Source organism: Neodiprion virginianus, chromosome 5 (assembly GCF_021901495.1).
Source record: "Neodiprion virginianus isolate iyNeoVirg1 chromosome 5, iyNeoVirg1.1, whole genome shotgun sequence".
NCBI lineage: Eukaryota > Metazoa > Arthropoda > Insecta > Hymenoptera > Diprionidae > Neodiprion > Neodiprion virginianus.
In genome coordinates, this window is record NC_060881.1 from 9,769,112 (window position 1) to 9,783,306 (window position 14,195).

The 14,195-nt window shown below is 40.8% G+C and overlaps 1 protein-coding gene across 3 annotated transcripts in view; it reads left to right on the plus strand.

The window, feature by feature from the left end:
• The window catches only part of LOC124304402 (serine/threonine-protein kinase NLK), a 148,695-nt gene that overhangs the window by 111,610 nt on the left and 22,890 nt on the right, over nt 1-14,195 (plus strand). For all 3 annotated transcript variants that reach the window (XR_006908167.1, XR_006908168.1, XM_046762598.1), the window contains exon 4: nt 5,156-5,262. Coding sequence is in view for 1 of the 3 variants with exons in the window: in XM_046762598.1 (XP_046618554.1) it covers nt 5,156-5,262 (107 nt within the window). In the remaining 2 variants the exon portion in view is untranslated. The remainder of the gene's footprint in view (nt 1-5,155; nt 5,263-14,195) is intronic.

Below are 14,195 nucleotides of genomic sequence, written 5' to 3' on the forward strand. Positions count from 1 at the left end.
TTTTTTTATGTCGCACCGCAAGTGGTGAAAGATTTTCGAATCCCGACGATGTATGTACAGAATTTTTAACTACGAACGTAAAAAGTGCGATTGAATCACTCGCGAGCTATATAATAATAATTATAAAGATTGGTAACGGATCCTCGGAAAATAATCAGCTTTTCAAGTTTTTCAGGACAAGTTTTAACCGAATAATTCTAGGTTCTCCTATCAAATTCAACGTACGTTTTGAAGCTTTATTATTTGATGATAAGAAACGATTTCCAGTTTCTCTTGACACGTGCCCGAAGTTCCGATCGATCTAGCTTGATTAAAAATTCGATTTGTCGTCGATACGGAGTATCGATAAGCGAATGAAACCACGTGCGCTACTTTTCACGATATAGGACAGTGAAGTTACGTATCGCTATAAGTGCTGCATTGATCCATAAAATAAATTTTCATTAGAACTTTTTCAATCAACTTTGATCGATCGAAACTTCAAATACATCGCCCGACACTTCCACAGACAGTAGATACCATCTTTTCGAAACTCCTGCGTCCTCGCGAAATTTAAATTACGAACAAAGGAGCCAGTCCCGATCGAATCCCTGTTTCCCGGGCGATTCCCAAAGGAGCATATATATGTCATATATACTCGGAGACGAAAAGTCCAAGGAACGAGATATGACCGAGGCAATAAAGGTCCAACCGAGGTCCGGGGCAAGTTAAACCTCACCCGGTTTCTTTCCTTGGTTGGGGAATCGGAGAAGGAGAGGCGGGGTCGGGGTTTAGTCGTAGACCTGGGTGACCGGTCCCACTAGCGTTGCGGGTTGGCCTTGCCGTACCTCGTCGGAGCAACAAAGAAACTACTTATTGCTTAGACGAGCAGAAGGCGCGTCAAGTTACAAGGAAGGCCTTAAGCAACTCTGCGCCACTCTCTTGCCGATCGGCGATCGCTTGCCGAGGTGGTACCGCATCGCCCACTTGTGCCCGATTTGCCCTACGTCTTTCCGAGTTTCGATCGAAAAAGTAAGCCGTTGATCTTGAGGCCAGACACAGTCTGGGGGACATTCGGTTGGGTTGGTAAGTGCAATCAACCCTGGACTGGCTTCTCATACGCCCGCATTTATTTATGCTCGAATCTATTTTCGAACGCGTTGGAATTTCTCTCTCTCTCTCTCTCTCTCTTTGCGTGTCGACGACGCCGCCGAAATTTCCCATTATGTATACCCCTAACGATCTATTTCTGATACCCAACTCGCCGATGAGACCACCGCTCTGTGCATCGTGTGCATCTGCTGACGGAGCTGCGATCAGCGCGAAATGCATACGACTTGATAGCCGGATCCCACGACGGAAAACTTTTGCGGGAGGTTAACCTGTTCTCGGTTCATCATCCCTGACTTCTCTCTCTCTCCCTCTTGGCGTTTTTTTTTTTTTTTTTTTTCTCCTCCTCAAACACCAACGGCGCTGCGCTGCAAGAAAACGTCTATAAACCAGAGAAACTTACGGTGAGATATCTCGTGGGAGTCTGGCAGAGATTACAAACTACAGTCAATTAGGCATCGCGGTCTGCTCGTGACGTTCAATTAATGTAACGCAGTTTACTCGACGTGCGGTTTTCGGGTCACTATCTGCAGGGTTCGTTTCAAGGGTGCTCAGACGTTTTTTTTTTTTTTTGTTTTCAGTTTTGAGTTGTAAATTCAATAATCCGGGCTTGTCGAATTTATCTCACTTTACGTCACGTTTACTGCTTATTTTTCACTGCCGTTGTTGGTCGCGCGCCGAAGCTTCGTTCGAGTCACATTTTCATTTTGTCCAGCTTATCTTTGTACAGTCAACTTTGAATTATTCAAATTACGAAATATACTTTCACAGAATGTTCCCGCTTTTGTTTCAAATGTTTTGAGAAGTTAGGGCTTCGTGCTCGTTTATACGTTATACCGAGTTCGTTCCACGAGCTTATCAAAAATCCAATGCTCCCTGAAGTCTGTTTTTTTTTTTTTCGGAAAATTCGCTTCCTTCATACGATCCGTAGCTGAACGATCTCCAGATTTCTCTATAGCCGAGCCCAGATGAAGACTCCTGATGGTATAAGTTTGTCGACCGGTTCCTGGACAAAGCACGCTTCGCCGAGACCATCTCAACTTGATTCTCTCCTGCGTTCGTGCCGCTACTCTTCGACTTTTGTCGACCAAACTTCGTTCCTCTTTGCCATTCGATCTTCGCCGGTTATGCGGTAGGAAAATTAATACTTACACAACGCGCAAACGAGGCTCTGCTAATGAAACACTGAGATAAATATTAAGTTCCGGTTACCGCCAAGTCCTTGACTATTTTCATTTTTTACCACAATCGAAAAATATTGTTCCAGGTAGAAAATGAAAATTAGTTTTCTAGCCGTTGCCGGAAAGTCTAGTATCCGTTATTATTACGATCACTGTTGCTATATTTTCTTGTAACTGTTGCGAAAATTTAATGCTCGTGCAACGATAAATTGACGTCAAAGCCTTGCTTAACTAAAAAAGTAGAGTAAACCTCAGAAACTGATTTCTGTTTTACTGAATTTTTCTAGTTACTGTAACAATCGAAATTTTTCTCAGTCTAAGATGCGTTAATTATTGCCTGCTGTTTCCTTTGTATAATTTTCGTACTGCTGTAAATCATCGTCCAAAGGATGGTAGGTAAGAAATGTTGCAATAAAATAATAATTAAAAGATAATTAGCGGGGCGAAGGTGAAATTCAGGTAGGCTTGGGGCTTTCCTTTTTTCTTATCGTAAATTCGCGAACCTCCGTCTGGGTCTCGGCTCGATCTCGGAGCCAAATCCTTGGAATGCGTCGTATAATTTGTGTAGACGAATCCGGTGAACCAGTCAAGTTGCATACCTTTGTCGGGCGGCGGTTGCACGCACAGACCTCTATACCTGGCATTCCGAGGAGTGAGGTGAGGACCGGCTTGCCCCTAGACCTGGTTCTTCGAGGATTCTGTTTCATGTTATAACTACAAACCGGCACTTCGTCGAACCTAGTTAAACTGGATTTAGTTTTTTTCCCCAGTGATTGTGTTACCACCGAAGCCGGTTATAAATCAATCTCGTTTCTTTCAATTCTACATTATATACCTACATCACAAGCAGCATCTTTTTCCTCGTTATTCGGTTAAAAAATTCTCATTATTTATCGTCACGCTTTTCATTTTATCGTTTCATATTTCTGTTTGAGAGAAATCATTTTCCGTTTGTCTCGTTGTAACTTTAACGAATGTTATCCACGTGTTCAACTTACAGCTTACCTCTCATTTCATCTCTTTATTTGTTAAAACTCGTCCTGTTTTTTTTTTTTTGCCAAGTTTAAGAAGTTCCCGTGTCACCTAATTGACAACGAATAATCCCTTTCCCGTCGGTATTGACCCAAGGTTATAGTCGTGGAATAATGTCGTATTTCCTGATCAGGATCGGGTTATTGTTGCAATTGTCCGCGTACGATGGTTTCGAAGTATAACGAATCGCATGTAAACTCTTATTGGCATCGATCGATGATTCGCAATTCATTGTCAGTCGAAGTGGTTCGGTGTTAAATTGACCGTTTGAAAGAAGAGCGTTTCGGGTGGATTGAACAAATCAAACGACAAGTGCGAAGCGTATTCGCATATACCGATGGCACGGCAAAGTGGCGCGTCGACGAAATCGATATTCGCTAATTAAACGCGAAAAACAAGCCTCGTCGGATCTTTATCACGTATCTTTCTGCATCTCCTCGTCGAGATTTTCCGTACCGTAAAGGCCTCTGTTTTATCTCCCTTCGCGTATGATTGTGAACGACGTTGGAGGTAGGTAGGAACCTGCAATCGTGAACTCCAAGACGCTTATCGCCAAAGTTTTCTCCCGCAGCGTACTGCTCAGCTTAAAGCTTCCCTCGCAGCAAAGCTCCCATTGTTTAGCTTTGTACATACCCACCACCGTATATATGTGTATATACGCGCCGGCTTAACCCGGCATGCATAATTTATAAAGACCAAAATTTTGGAATTACCGTAAATTGAAATTCTCGGGTAGCGTTGCGTTGCGACTCGCTCACTTGGGTACGATTTATTTATTTGATTATTTTTTTTTTTCTTGGAAATGACGATTTTTCCCAACGTTGACATTGACACATTGATTAACATCTGTTATTTACTTATTGATCTTTCAACAAAGTTACTCTTGACTGCCATTATCGTTCAACAATTATTATTGCAACCTGATTTGCTGCGGAATGTACAGATTAATGTCGACGGTTGATTATCCGATTTTTCAAACAAGGATTACGATCTGTGTATTTGGAATTGAACTGAATTTCAAACCACTTTTATAGTTCTGGATCTAAAACAATCTGATTAAGAGGGCATTTACGGTCATAAATCGATTTGCGGTTTTTTGCATTTTTGTAAACTTTCATCCCTCCTTTGATTAGATTCGTAAAAAATTTTTCGGGGTCAAAGACCTTCAATTTTTATTAGTCTGCGTACGGCCAATTTATACACAAATTAAACTTTGAATGCATTTTTCTCTACTTTTGATTTTTCAAACTTGCGCGCAGGGTTTCTCCTGTAATTTTTAACCGATTGAAATGAAATTTTCACACGTTGTTTTTTTCAAGTATTTTTCACAAATTGTCACAGGATTTATCCAAAATTCTCACCCGGGAGTGAGATAGCCCAATTTTTACGTTGAAAAACGATTCATTTTTCGTCATGATATTTAAAAATAACATATTTTCTTTCAAAATGAAGCTATCCGCAAAATCATATGACTATTTGTGGGCATTTGCAAGTAGATTATGCAAGAAAAATCTGTAAGCCATGCTACAAATATTAAGTGAAAAACCTTGCGCGCAATGAATTTTCACATTTTTACACTCTGTTAAAATTGCACTCGGTGCATCAACCTGTTACATAATTTTTAGGATGTAATGAGAGAAATTTACTCTAAAAGATGTAGGAAAGGCATACCTAAAACCTCTGAAATTTTTAAAACTTTTTCTAAATGAGAAAAAAATTCACCAAAATATCCAAGAATTTTTTTAAATTCCTGTAAATGCCCCCTTAACCTTGCAAAAACGACCTGATATTCCGTTTCTCTTTATAATCAAGCATTGTTGTGTAAAACTTTATCTTAATCCATTTGCTAACAGTTACGTGATAACCGAGCTTCTCCAAAGTGACCTGCACAAGATCATCGTCAGCCCGCAGCATCTCAGCGCAGATCACATAAAGGTCTTCCTGTATCAAATACTGAGAGGTGAGTGTAGAGCTTTTTACTTCCCATTGTTGCGACCTATTTCTTTACTCGGCATGTATTTTGTCAAGAATCAAGTGCAATTACTTTACAGCGCACACCAACGAAGGGTATAATAATTTTGGGAGCATGTTTAACGACTACGTATTATTTTTACAAAAAACTTTTCCCCCTGAAACCGGGCTTTTTGATACTCGCAACGATGCAAGCCTGGTCGTTGTTACTGAAATTAATTCGAATATTATATTCGCGAGTCGTATTTCATTATTTACTCAAATTTTCACCCGAGTAATAATCCCGCACTCGATTCTACCCAACCGCGTGTGAGCACGATATAGACGAGTCTGGAATTATAATAGGCAAGAAGCGGAAATTCAATTCCGAGCGTACTCCGAGTATTAGAAAGTTGCCGGCTATGTAAACCCTGCTGCTTCTCCTTACCTCGTGTGAAGACGTTCGTAATAATACTTAAAAATCTTCAAACAAAAAGATCTTCTTTCGTCGCTACATGCAACCCTTCCCCCCTCCCCCACACACTTTTCCGCCGATTTTACTTCAAGCTACAATGATTTTTTTTTTCTTCTTCTTCACTCGCACACACGTGGCGCGAAGTTCGTTCATTCTGTAGTTTAATTTCCGGCCAGAGGTCAGAGCCGCGGATAATTTGCATACTTTCCTAAATATAGATCTTGAGAGGAACCACTTACACGGTCTATAATCTTCCAAAGGGTCACAAGTATTTATAGATCTGTATGGGTTATCCTCTTCGCGAAAGCCGAGCGAGTGAAACTTCCGTGCTGAAATTTGGGGAGAAAAGCGACTCTAGGGACGAAAGAAGTTGAAAAATGGCGTCAGAGTTTGAGCGATTGAATTAAACGACGAGAAAATTTGTTCTTTTAATTTGTTTTGTTCTTTTTTTTTTCCTCGCCGTTTTGAAACCACATTCCACCGTCAACTTCAACACGTTAACGACGATGTGTTGATTTTCACCGCGGGGTGCAGAGCACAGCCTCTTGCTCACAGGTGTGTGAATCAATATTCATTTCGGCTGGGTACTTTGAACCTTATAAGGGATTATACGAAGGCCTGGCGTGGAGTGGCTGAGGAATGACGAGAATAACGAATCTTCTCAAAAGGTGAATAACGGTCTTGGGGTGACTTGGGGGAACAAAATTTTGCTACAGATTACAGTCAGCAAATACAGACATGTTCAAACAAACCGTTTTCAATTTCATAGGGACCCTTGTTTACTCGCGACGAGAACAGAGTTTTTACAGAAAGTACGTGTTTTATCTGACCATGACTGTTTTCTAAATACCGAATGAATGAATAACGGAAACGAATGAAAATAGAAGACTCGTGATATTAAGGAATATTTTCACGCTACATTATAAGCTGAAGAGCCGAGTCCTTGAGATTCATATTATTCTAAAATATAACGGAATCTGTGAAGAGAGTCCAAAGTGTAACACAGTCCGTTTGAAATTCACGCCAAATATCACGAGCTGAATTTCTTTCTTTTTTTTTTATATACTTTCACTTCTAGATTTCGTACACGAAATTTGAACTCCAAAAGTCCGAAGATTGTTCTACATTTGATGTTGTCTAAGAAACTGTGACAGAATCAATATATTTATAGGAGAAGGAGGGAGGAAGGAAGAAGAAGAAGACCAAACAGAGTAAATAACGAATCGAAAAAAGAAGGAAATTCGGGGTTGGCCCGAAGCTCTTTGAGTCTGTGAAAGGAAAGTCGCGAACGGTAAAACTAATGGAAGCCAGAGAGTTTCGAGGGTTGAGAAACCCCTGGTACAAGTCCCGTGCTTATACTTTCTAGTATCGTGTATGACATCACGTGAATTAAAACGAAATTAAAACCCCTTGGAGCAAGGGAGCTTTACATTGGATGGCGAAGAGATTCTGCGACTCGGTCCCGCTCTTGACAACGAGGAAGATATGCAAATAACGCGGAGGTACAACAAAGGGAATTGTGCGCGGAGTAGACGCGGCCAGAGGATCTCTTGTCTTCTCCATTCCAAATGTTTAGTTGTGTAATTCACTTTTCGCGTTTCACGTTGCCATCCATTCTGTACGAAATCATGTTTAGTACGATACTGTCCTGGTAGAAGCGAGACTGAGTGTTGAGCTACGCTGAAGCAGTGCAAGATACGAGTTGCTGGCTAAGTGAACAATCGTCAAACGATTACTCGACATGTACATTACGCGTAGATACAGAGGCAAGTGACAAAGCCTTAGAGAGAGAGAGAGAGAGAGAGAAACCTCAACCCCTGAATTACAGTGCATCGTACCCCGACACAAGATGTTGGAGTACGTGACGGTAATGCGGGTTTTCGAATACCAAAGTATGAACGGAACGAAAAGCTTAGCTTTTCAAGTATTCACAGCAATTAAGATTAAATGGGTTTGGCGGAGTGATTTTTTTTGGCCTTTGTCAGGGATGTAGATCTGGTGGAAAGCGTGATGTTACGAAATGACGAAAAACACACCAGACAAGGACTCCGATTAATTGATCAAGGTAGAAATTCATTTCCACTCATCCAAGTAAATCTTATATTTGCACGAGAGGAATAAAAAAGTTTGTCTAATCGTCGTGAGGTTGATCTTCGTAACGTTAGTGGACAACTATGAATTTTAAGGAGAAATCGTTATTTCAACAACTTCACAACATTAGGATCATCTCGGGAATTCCGTAAATCGTTCCACAGCAATATGTTATACTCATCTTTTCCAGACTCAGCTTCTTCACTCGTCACTCTAAGGCTGCAAAATAATGATTCTTTCCATGTAGTGTTTAGTCACGTTAACGTGACCAATTTCAATCTCGTAAGCTATCGAGCTTGCGAGAAGCGAACTGTTGATATGAAACAACTATAACAATTCGACTACTCGGATTCTTAGGGACTGGCCATAAACTACGCAACTCTATTTTATAAAGGCACGTGGTTTAAAAAAAATTTACATATTAAAAAATGAATAAACAAGTAGTTTCTTCGAAATGTCTACTATTCTAAAACATCCGAAGTAACAAATGACGAGACTAGCCTCACGTGTAAATCATTTGAACGGGAAGAGAATTTTTCTCAGCCTTTTCGTGATAATCAAGATGTGTTTTAATTGTACCCATTATGACGGCACATCTTTCCAACCCGTGAATACAAAATAGATACACTGAGAGAAATTTTAGTTGTTACAGTAACTTGAAAAATTGAGTAAAACAGGTATCGTTAAAAAAACTGTTTGAATATCATTGGGATTACGAAAAACGAGGTACGCGTAACCATTTTGCGCGCTATTGTCGATCCTTTTTTGGTAACTGCAACGCAAAATCAGTTTGTGAGGTTTACTCTACTTTTTTAATTAAACAAGGCTTTAACATCAATTTATCGTTGCACGAGCGTTAAATTTTCGCAACATTTGCAAGAAAATATAGTAACAGTGATCGTAATGAGAATGAATAGTAACAGCTAGAAAACTAATTTTCATTTTCTACCTAGAACTGTATTTTTCGATCGTGGAAAAAAACGAAAATAGTCAAGAACCGAACGGTAACCGTTACTAAAAATTACTCTCAATGTAATATTGTTCGTGGAAAAATAAATTAGTATGCCTTAATTGAAACCGCTTACCACAGAACAGGACCCTTTTAGACTAGCTACTTGGTTTATGGACGGCCCTTTGTTTTCGTTTCGGATGCGTGTTCCATGATTCACAGTCTAAGGTGTCACACGTCGCGACTGCAAGTCTTTTGTCGCGGTATCTTGACATTGCTGATAATTTTTACCGCATTTACGGCCACCCTGTATACTTTTTCACGTTCCTTGTTTGCTGTCTTTTTCTTCGTCATATTCGTTTCTCTTCTCTCGAGCTTAAAAAACGAGCGAACCTCCGAATACCAACCGCCTACAAGCCAGTTTGCCAAGTACTTAGCACCCACCAGTGCACTACCGCGACGACTCCTTCTCGCAAAAGGGTGAAATTATTCTAGCGTTTCAAATAAAGGAGTGCTGCAGTCGAGTCCCTGTGATGTAGCTGACAGTATATTATATTTGAAAATTAATGCAAATCTCGGCAAGTCCGCGAGTGCATCGTGAAAAGTCTTCCCCTCTTCAAAAACCCTCTTTACGCTGCTTTTCCTTGCCTCTTCGTTTTTACTACGGAATACATGCGCACATGTGGAACATGTGACATGTTCAAATTTTATGGCATCGTCGAGCTGCATCTCGTACACTTATATATAGCCATCTCGTAATCGTGAATTCACTGAGCGGTAAAGATTGACGTGTTATCTCAACGCCTTACGTCGTTCGGTAAAAATATTTATAGAATTACATATTTCAGTGAATGTACAACGTACGATTTTATCGCTCGTTTTGAACTGCTACTATAAATATTACAGTGGATTAATCCTATTCAAGAGTTGAAAATAAGTTGAAAAATTTGACAACACTGACATGGCGGAAAAAAATTAACGTATTCAGGGTTTTAATTTTTTTTTTTTTTTCTTACTTATTTTTGAATAGGTACGAAAGATATTTGTGTGGGATGTCCAATACTCTGGATGTTAGTCGTTGGGTACCTGAAATCACTGGATAGTCAAAAAACATTTTTACTATACATCTTTTCATCAGAGTTGTCAAATAACCACTTGTGACAATGGGATTTTTTTATTAATTTTATATTTTAAAACCGATAGAGAGAAAGAGAGCGAGGATATTTATTATTCAGTAAGTAGCTTTAATCACGGTAACTGGGTCATTTTGTTCCTGGTAGTCGTCTAAACACGATACGTATATCTGAAATATAAATCTATCACCTCGTCCCTCATTCCAAACAACACTCGCAAGGAAAGTATCAGAGCTACCCGGATTACGGATTCTACTGAAACTTCAAAGCGAGTAGCTTTGGTCTAAAATATGGAGTCTCCGATGCGTAACTTTCTCTACTAGATCTTTCTTTGCACAATTCACAACAGGTCAAGTTGCTTAAAATGCGCAGTTTCTACTTCGTTATAGCTCTGAAATAATAACATATTCGCGTACAATCGAATCTATAAGAACCTGTCATCGAAACTTTAACGGCGAACAATAAAAATTGACGTCTAAGGGAAAAAAGCACAGCAGGTTTCGTTCGTTCGTATTATCAATTTTACCCAAAGTGACTAGAGGCCTGTAAGATGAAACTATACATCACAGGCTTTATATTTCAGGCGACGGAAACGAACCGAAGAATTTGAGTAAAATCGACGATTCAGAGGTTTGATACTCTCCTTGTCAGTCATATCCAAGTAGGTGCCAGGATCCATCTTGAACACGGAGACTTACAGTTCTCCAGAATTATGCCTCTCATTAGGAAGACCAATTGTAAAGCTTTCAGGCAAACTTTAACGCTTTGACAAATTACACCGAAACCTCTGCATCCTCGAGTCTCTTGTCTCCGCCTTGTTTCGTACAATGTACGGCTGTTATATTTTAGCCGTGTTCACAAGAGCAGTCCAGAAAGTATAAACTACGATTATGAGGGTCCGTACACTGTTTTTCCAGTGTCTAACAAACTTGGGTAGTGTAATTATAGCGTGATCGAAATTGCTGAATTCATTCTCGAAGTTGTACGCCATGTAATTTTTTTTTTTTTTTTGACTATCGAGATCGTAGTTACTTTTCATTCTTGAATCGAAGGTTCGCGTTTGTCAGGCACCTACAGCTCGACGTGTCATTGAACCGAATCCGGGGTATCTGTACGGTATAAATTACTTTCGAGAGCTATATTCATACGTTGCCGGGAAGTACGAATAGAGACTGCGGTACTACCTTGAGAACCCATCTAGGTAAAGCTCCTGGGGTGCGTGTACGCAGAGTCGTACATTATTTAAGAGATGCTCGTTTTACGGAGTGTGGAGGGAGGAAACTAACCCTAAACTGCGTCCCGGCGTAAATTCCAACCGACACGCGACCATTTCCTTTAATTGGATCCCTCCCTGTGTGTGTAGGATCGGACAATGACCCATCTCTTACGAACCCCGTGAATTACAACCACAAAGAAAGACTCGGAAACTTTCGTTTGTGGTCTTTTTTTTTTTTTTTTTGAACTCATTTTATCGATCGATGAAGTGAAACGTGTTTCATTCTCTCACGCATATATATATTTACCTATATATATATTGATCAGTGAGAAGTTGAGCTTTTTGGAAGATAATCAAAGCGTGAGGAAATTTACACGTTTCCTACTTTAAACGAAAAAACGAAGAGAGGTCATGGCTTTATAACGGGGGTGCCAACGCCTACCATTTCCATCGAGTTCTGGACCGCCGTTTATACGTCCCAGCTGGCACTTTGGGCACGGATATAGTGATCAACACGGTGACTGGTGCGCAAGCACGGAACTCGGTATGACGAGGCGTCGTCATCATAGTTCAAACTCATTCCCTGGTCGTCGGCCTGAGAGACGATCCGCAGAGGATTACGCCGTTGTACAGACCTTTGGGCAAAACGTTACAGCTCGAAAGGACGCGAATCTACCGAATTACTCGATGCGTACGAACACACAAAACCCAAACTCCTCCCACCCGCGATTTTTTCGGTTATACGGTCGCACTCTTGGAACTGAAAGTAGTTGCGCGTAGTATCGATTGTTTAAGCTTTAATCAACCGGATGTGATGATAATTTCAGGGGACGGTACACACGCAACGTCTAGAAACTTTTTTTAAACTTATAAAATGTTACGTCAGTTTGGAGATACGTTGAGAGAGAAATGCACGGTCAAAATTGTTCCCGGGTTTAACTCAATGATGAAATAATCTTTCGAGAATTTAACCCCAACCATTAGTGGTTGTACCATATTTTCTATCAGTCTGTATGGACGCGGGTTAAAATTCGGAATCGTCAAAGTTCTGACTGACCGTTGCATCGAATGGCATTGGTTCGAAATTCGAATCCTCGAAACAACGAAAGTTATCAACCTTGACATACGCATTCAGAGTTTCGACATTTGCAATCTGAACTCTAAGGATCCGGAGTTTTGACTTGCGACCGTCTACGTGTACAGTGTGAACAACTAACGACAGAATGGTCCGTCGTTTGCCATAGTTTAATGCGCATGCGCTACAAATTCGAGAACAGTTATTCGCCAGGGCGACCAATCGTCGTAACTTTAGACGACGCTTCGCCGCGATGAATGGAACCGCAAAAATTTTTTAGGTTACGTTCACGACGGTTGGTCACCCTGGCGAACAACTGTTCTCGAATTTGTAGCGCATGCGCGTCAAACTCTGGCAAACTACGGACTGTTCTTTCGTTAGCAATTCGCAATGTGTACGGTGTTCGGTTGCCATTTATAGAAATGAAGAGGTGAAAATTTTGAATCTTCGATAAATCAATGCGTGTATCATCAGAAATTGGCCATCGGATGAACTCGGAGCCATTGCCGGTACAAGAGAGCCGAGGTATGGTGTTGAGAGTGTATAACGTGAAGAAAGAGAAGTCCGGGGGAAACCAGTCCTGCCGCCACCCATCCGTGACCCGAGACCCCGTCATCCGGCCGAGGGGCTTTGCTCGCCGGAGCATCGCTCGATGAGAAATCCAAACTTATACTCCTCCACGTGAATACCGCCTCATCGCGGGAAATATACGCCCTGATCTTTGCCATTGTCACTTCTGCTGCCGCTGCGGTTCGTCCGAGTCCCTTCTTCGATCAAATATCCTCCATCGGTTCAGCTGTAACGAATCTTTCTTCCTTTAATTCAAAATCAACAACGCTGACGAGGTGTTATCTGTGAATTTTAATCAGTGTCAAGATGATTAATAAGAATCTATCAGCTAGCGTACAGTCCGATCAAAAAATCTGTAACAAAATTTGACGATTCGTAACCTGAGGTTTGCGATCAACTATCGGTTTGATTTCTAATGAGTTTTGTCAGAATAAGAAGTAAAAATTATGCGAATGAAAATTTTTGCTGAACAGTTTAGAAATTATCAATCTGACTGTAACACATTTTACTTATCGAGCACTTTTTGTTTATGCTAAATTCGGATCGTTTGTCCAATTTCAATGAATAACAGTTCGCGAATCAATTTCAAACAAATCACCTGATACGAATTTCTGGGAGAATCATAACTTTACTATACCTGTGCACCCTGTACTGATTTTACGACGCTTTTTTCGGCTAATCGAAGAGATCGTTAAAAATATAAGTTCCGGCAATTTGTAGATGAATAAATACGGCGGATCCAAATTGGCCGTATGTGACCATCTTTTCATTAGTAAAAAACTTGGATTAGTACTATCATGAATTGTGAGTGCTGTTTCGTTTCGTTTAAAGTCACGCTTATGACCGTTGATATATGCGAGATTATGCATCCATTGTAGGCATAAAAATACAAGTACTCACACGCTAGACTTACACGTGGACCGGCTCTGCCGGCTCCAAGCGCTAAGCGTCTGTAACGCCTGACGTGAACGGACTTCTACTACTGGGCAAGGAGTCGAGACCGACTTTGGTCGGCCAAGTGTAACGTATTATACGCGGACCAATACGTACGGGCATGTGTCAGAAGACGTCTGTCTTTGGTGACGGTGATCGAGCGGCCAGCGAGGAAAGCTGGTAAAACACCGTGTCATACCGGCGCAAGTCTTCACGCCACTTGGAAACCTTGTGCATAAAGAAAACATAGTCAGTTGAGTTTGGCGAGTTGAGCAAGTAAGGATTCAATCATGTTTTAATTACTTTTTCGAGCAGCACAAAAATTTCCGAGACTAGTCAAGGAGTATCAGCCATTTTGATGTACTGGCAGTTGGTGTTCGGTGCACAGAAATAAGCGAATTACCGTTTTTCATCGAGACGATTCGGTAATGAAATGCTCCAAATCTATGATTGGTCTGATTTCCGTCCTAAGTTTCATTAACGATGCAATCGATAGTTGAA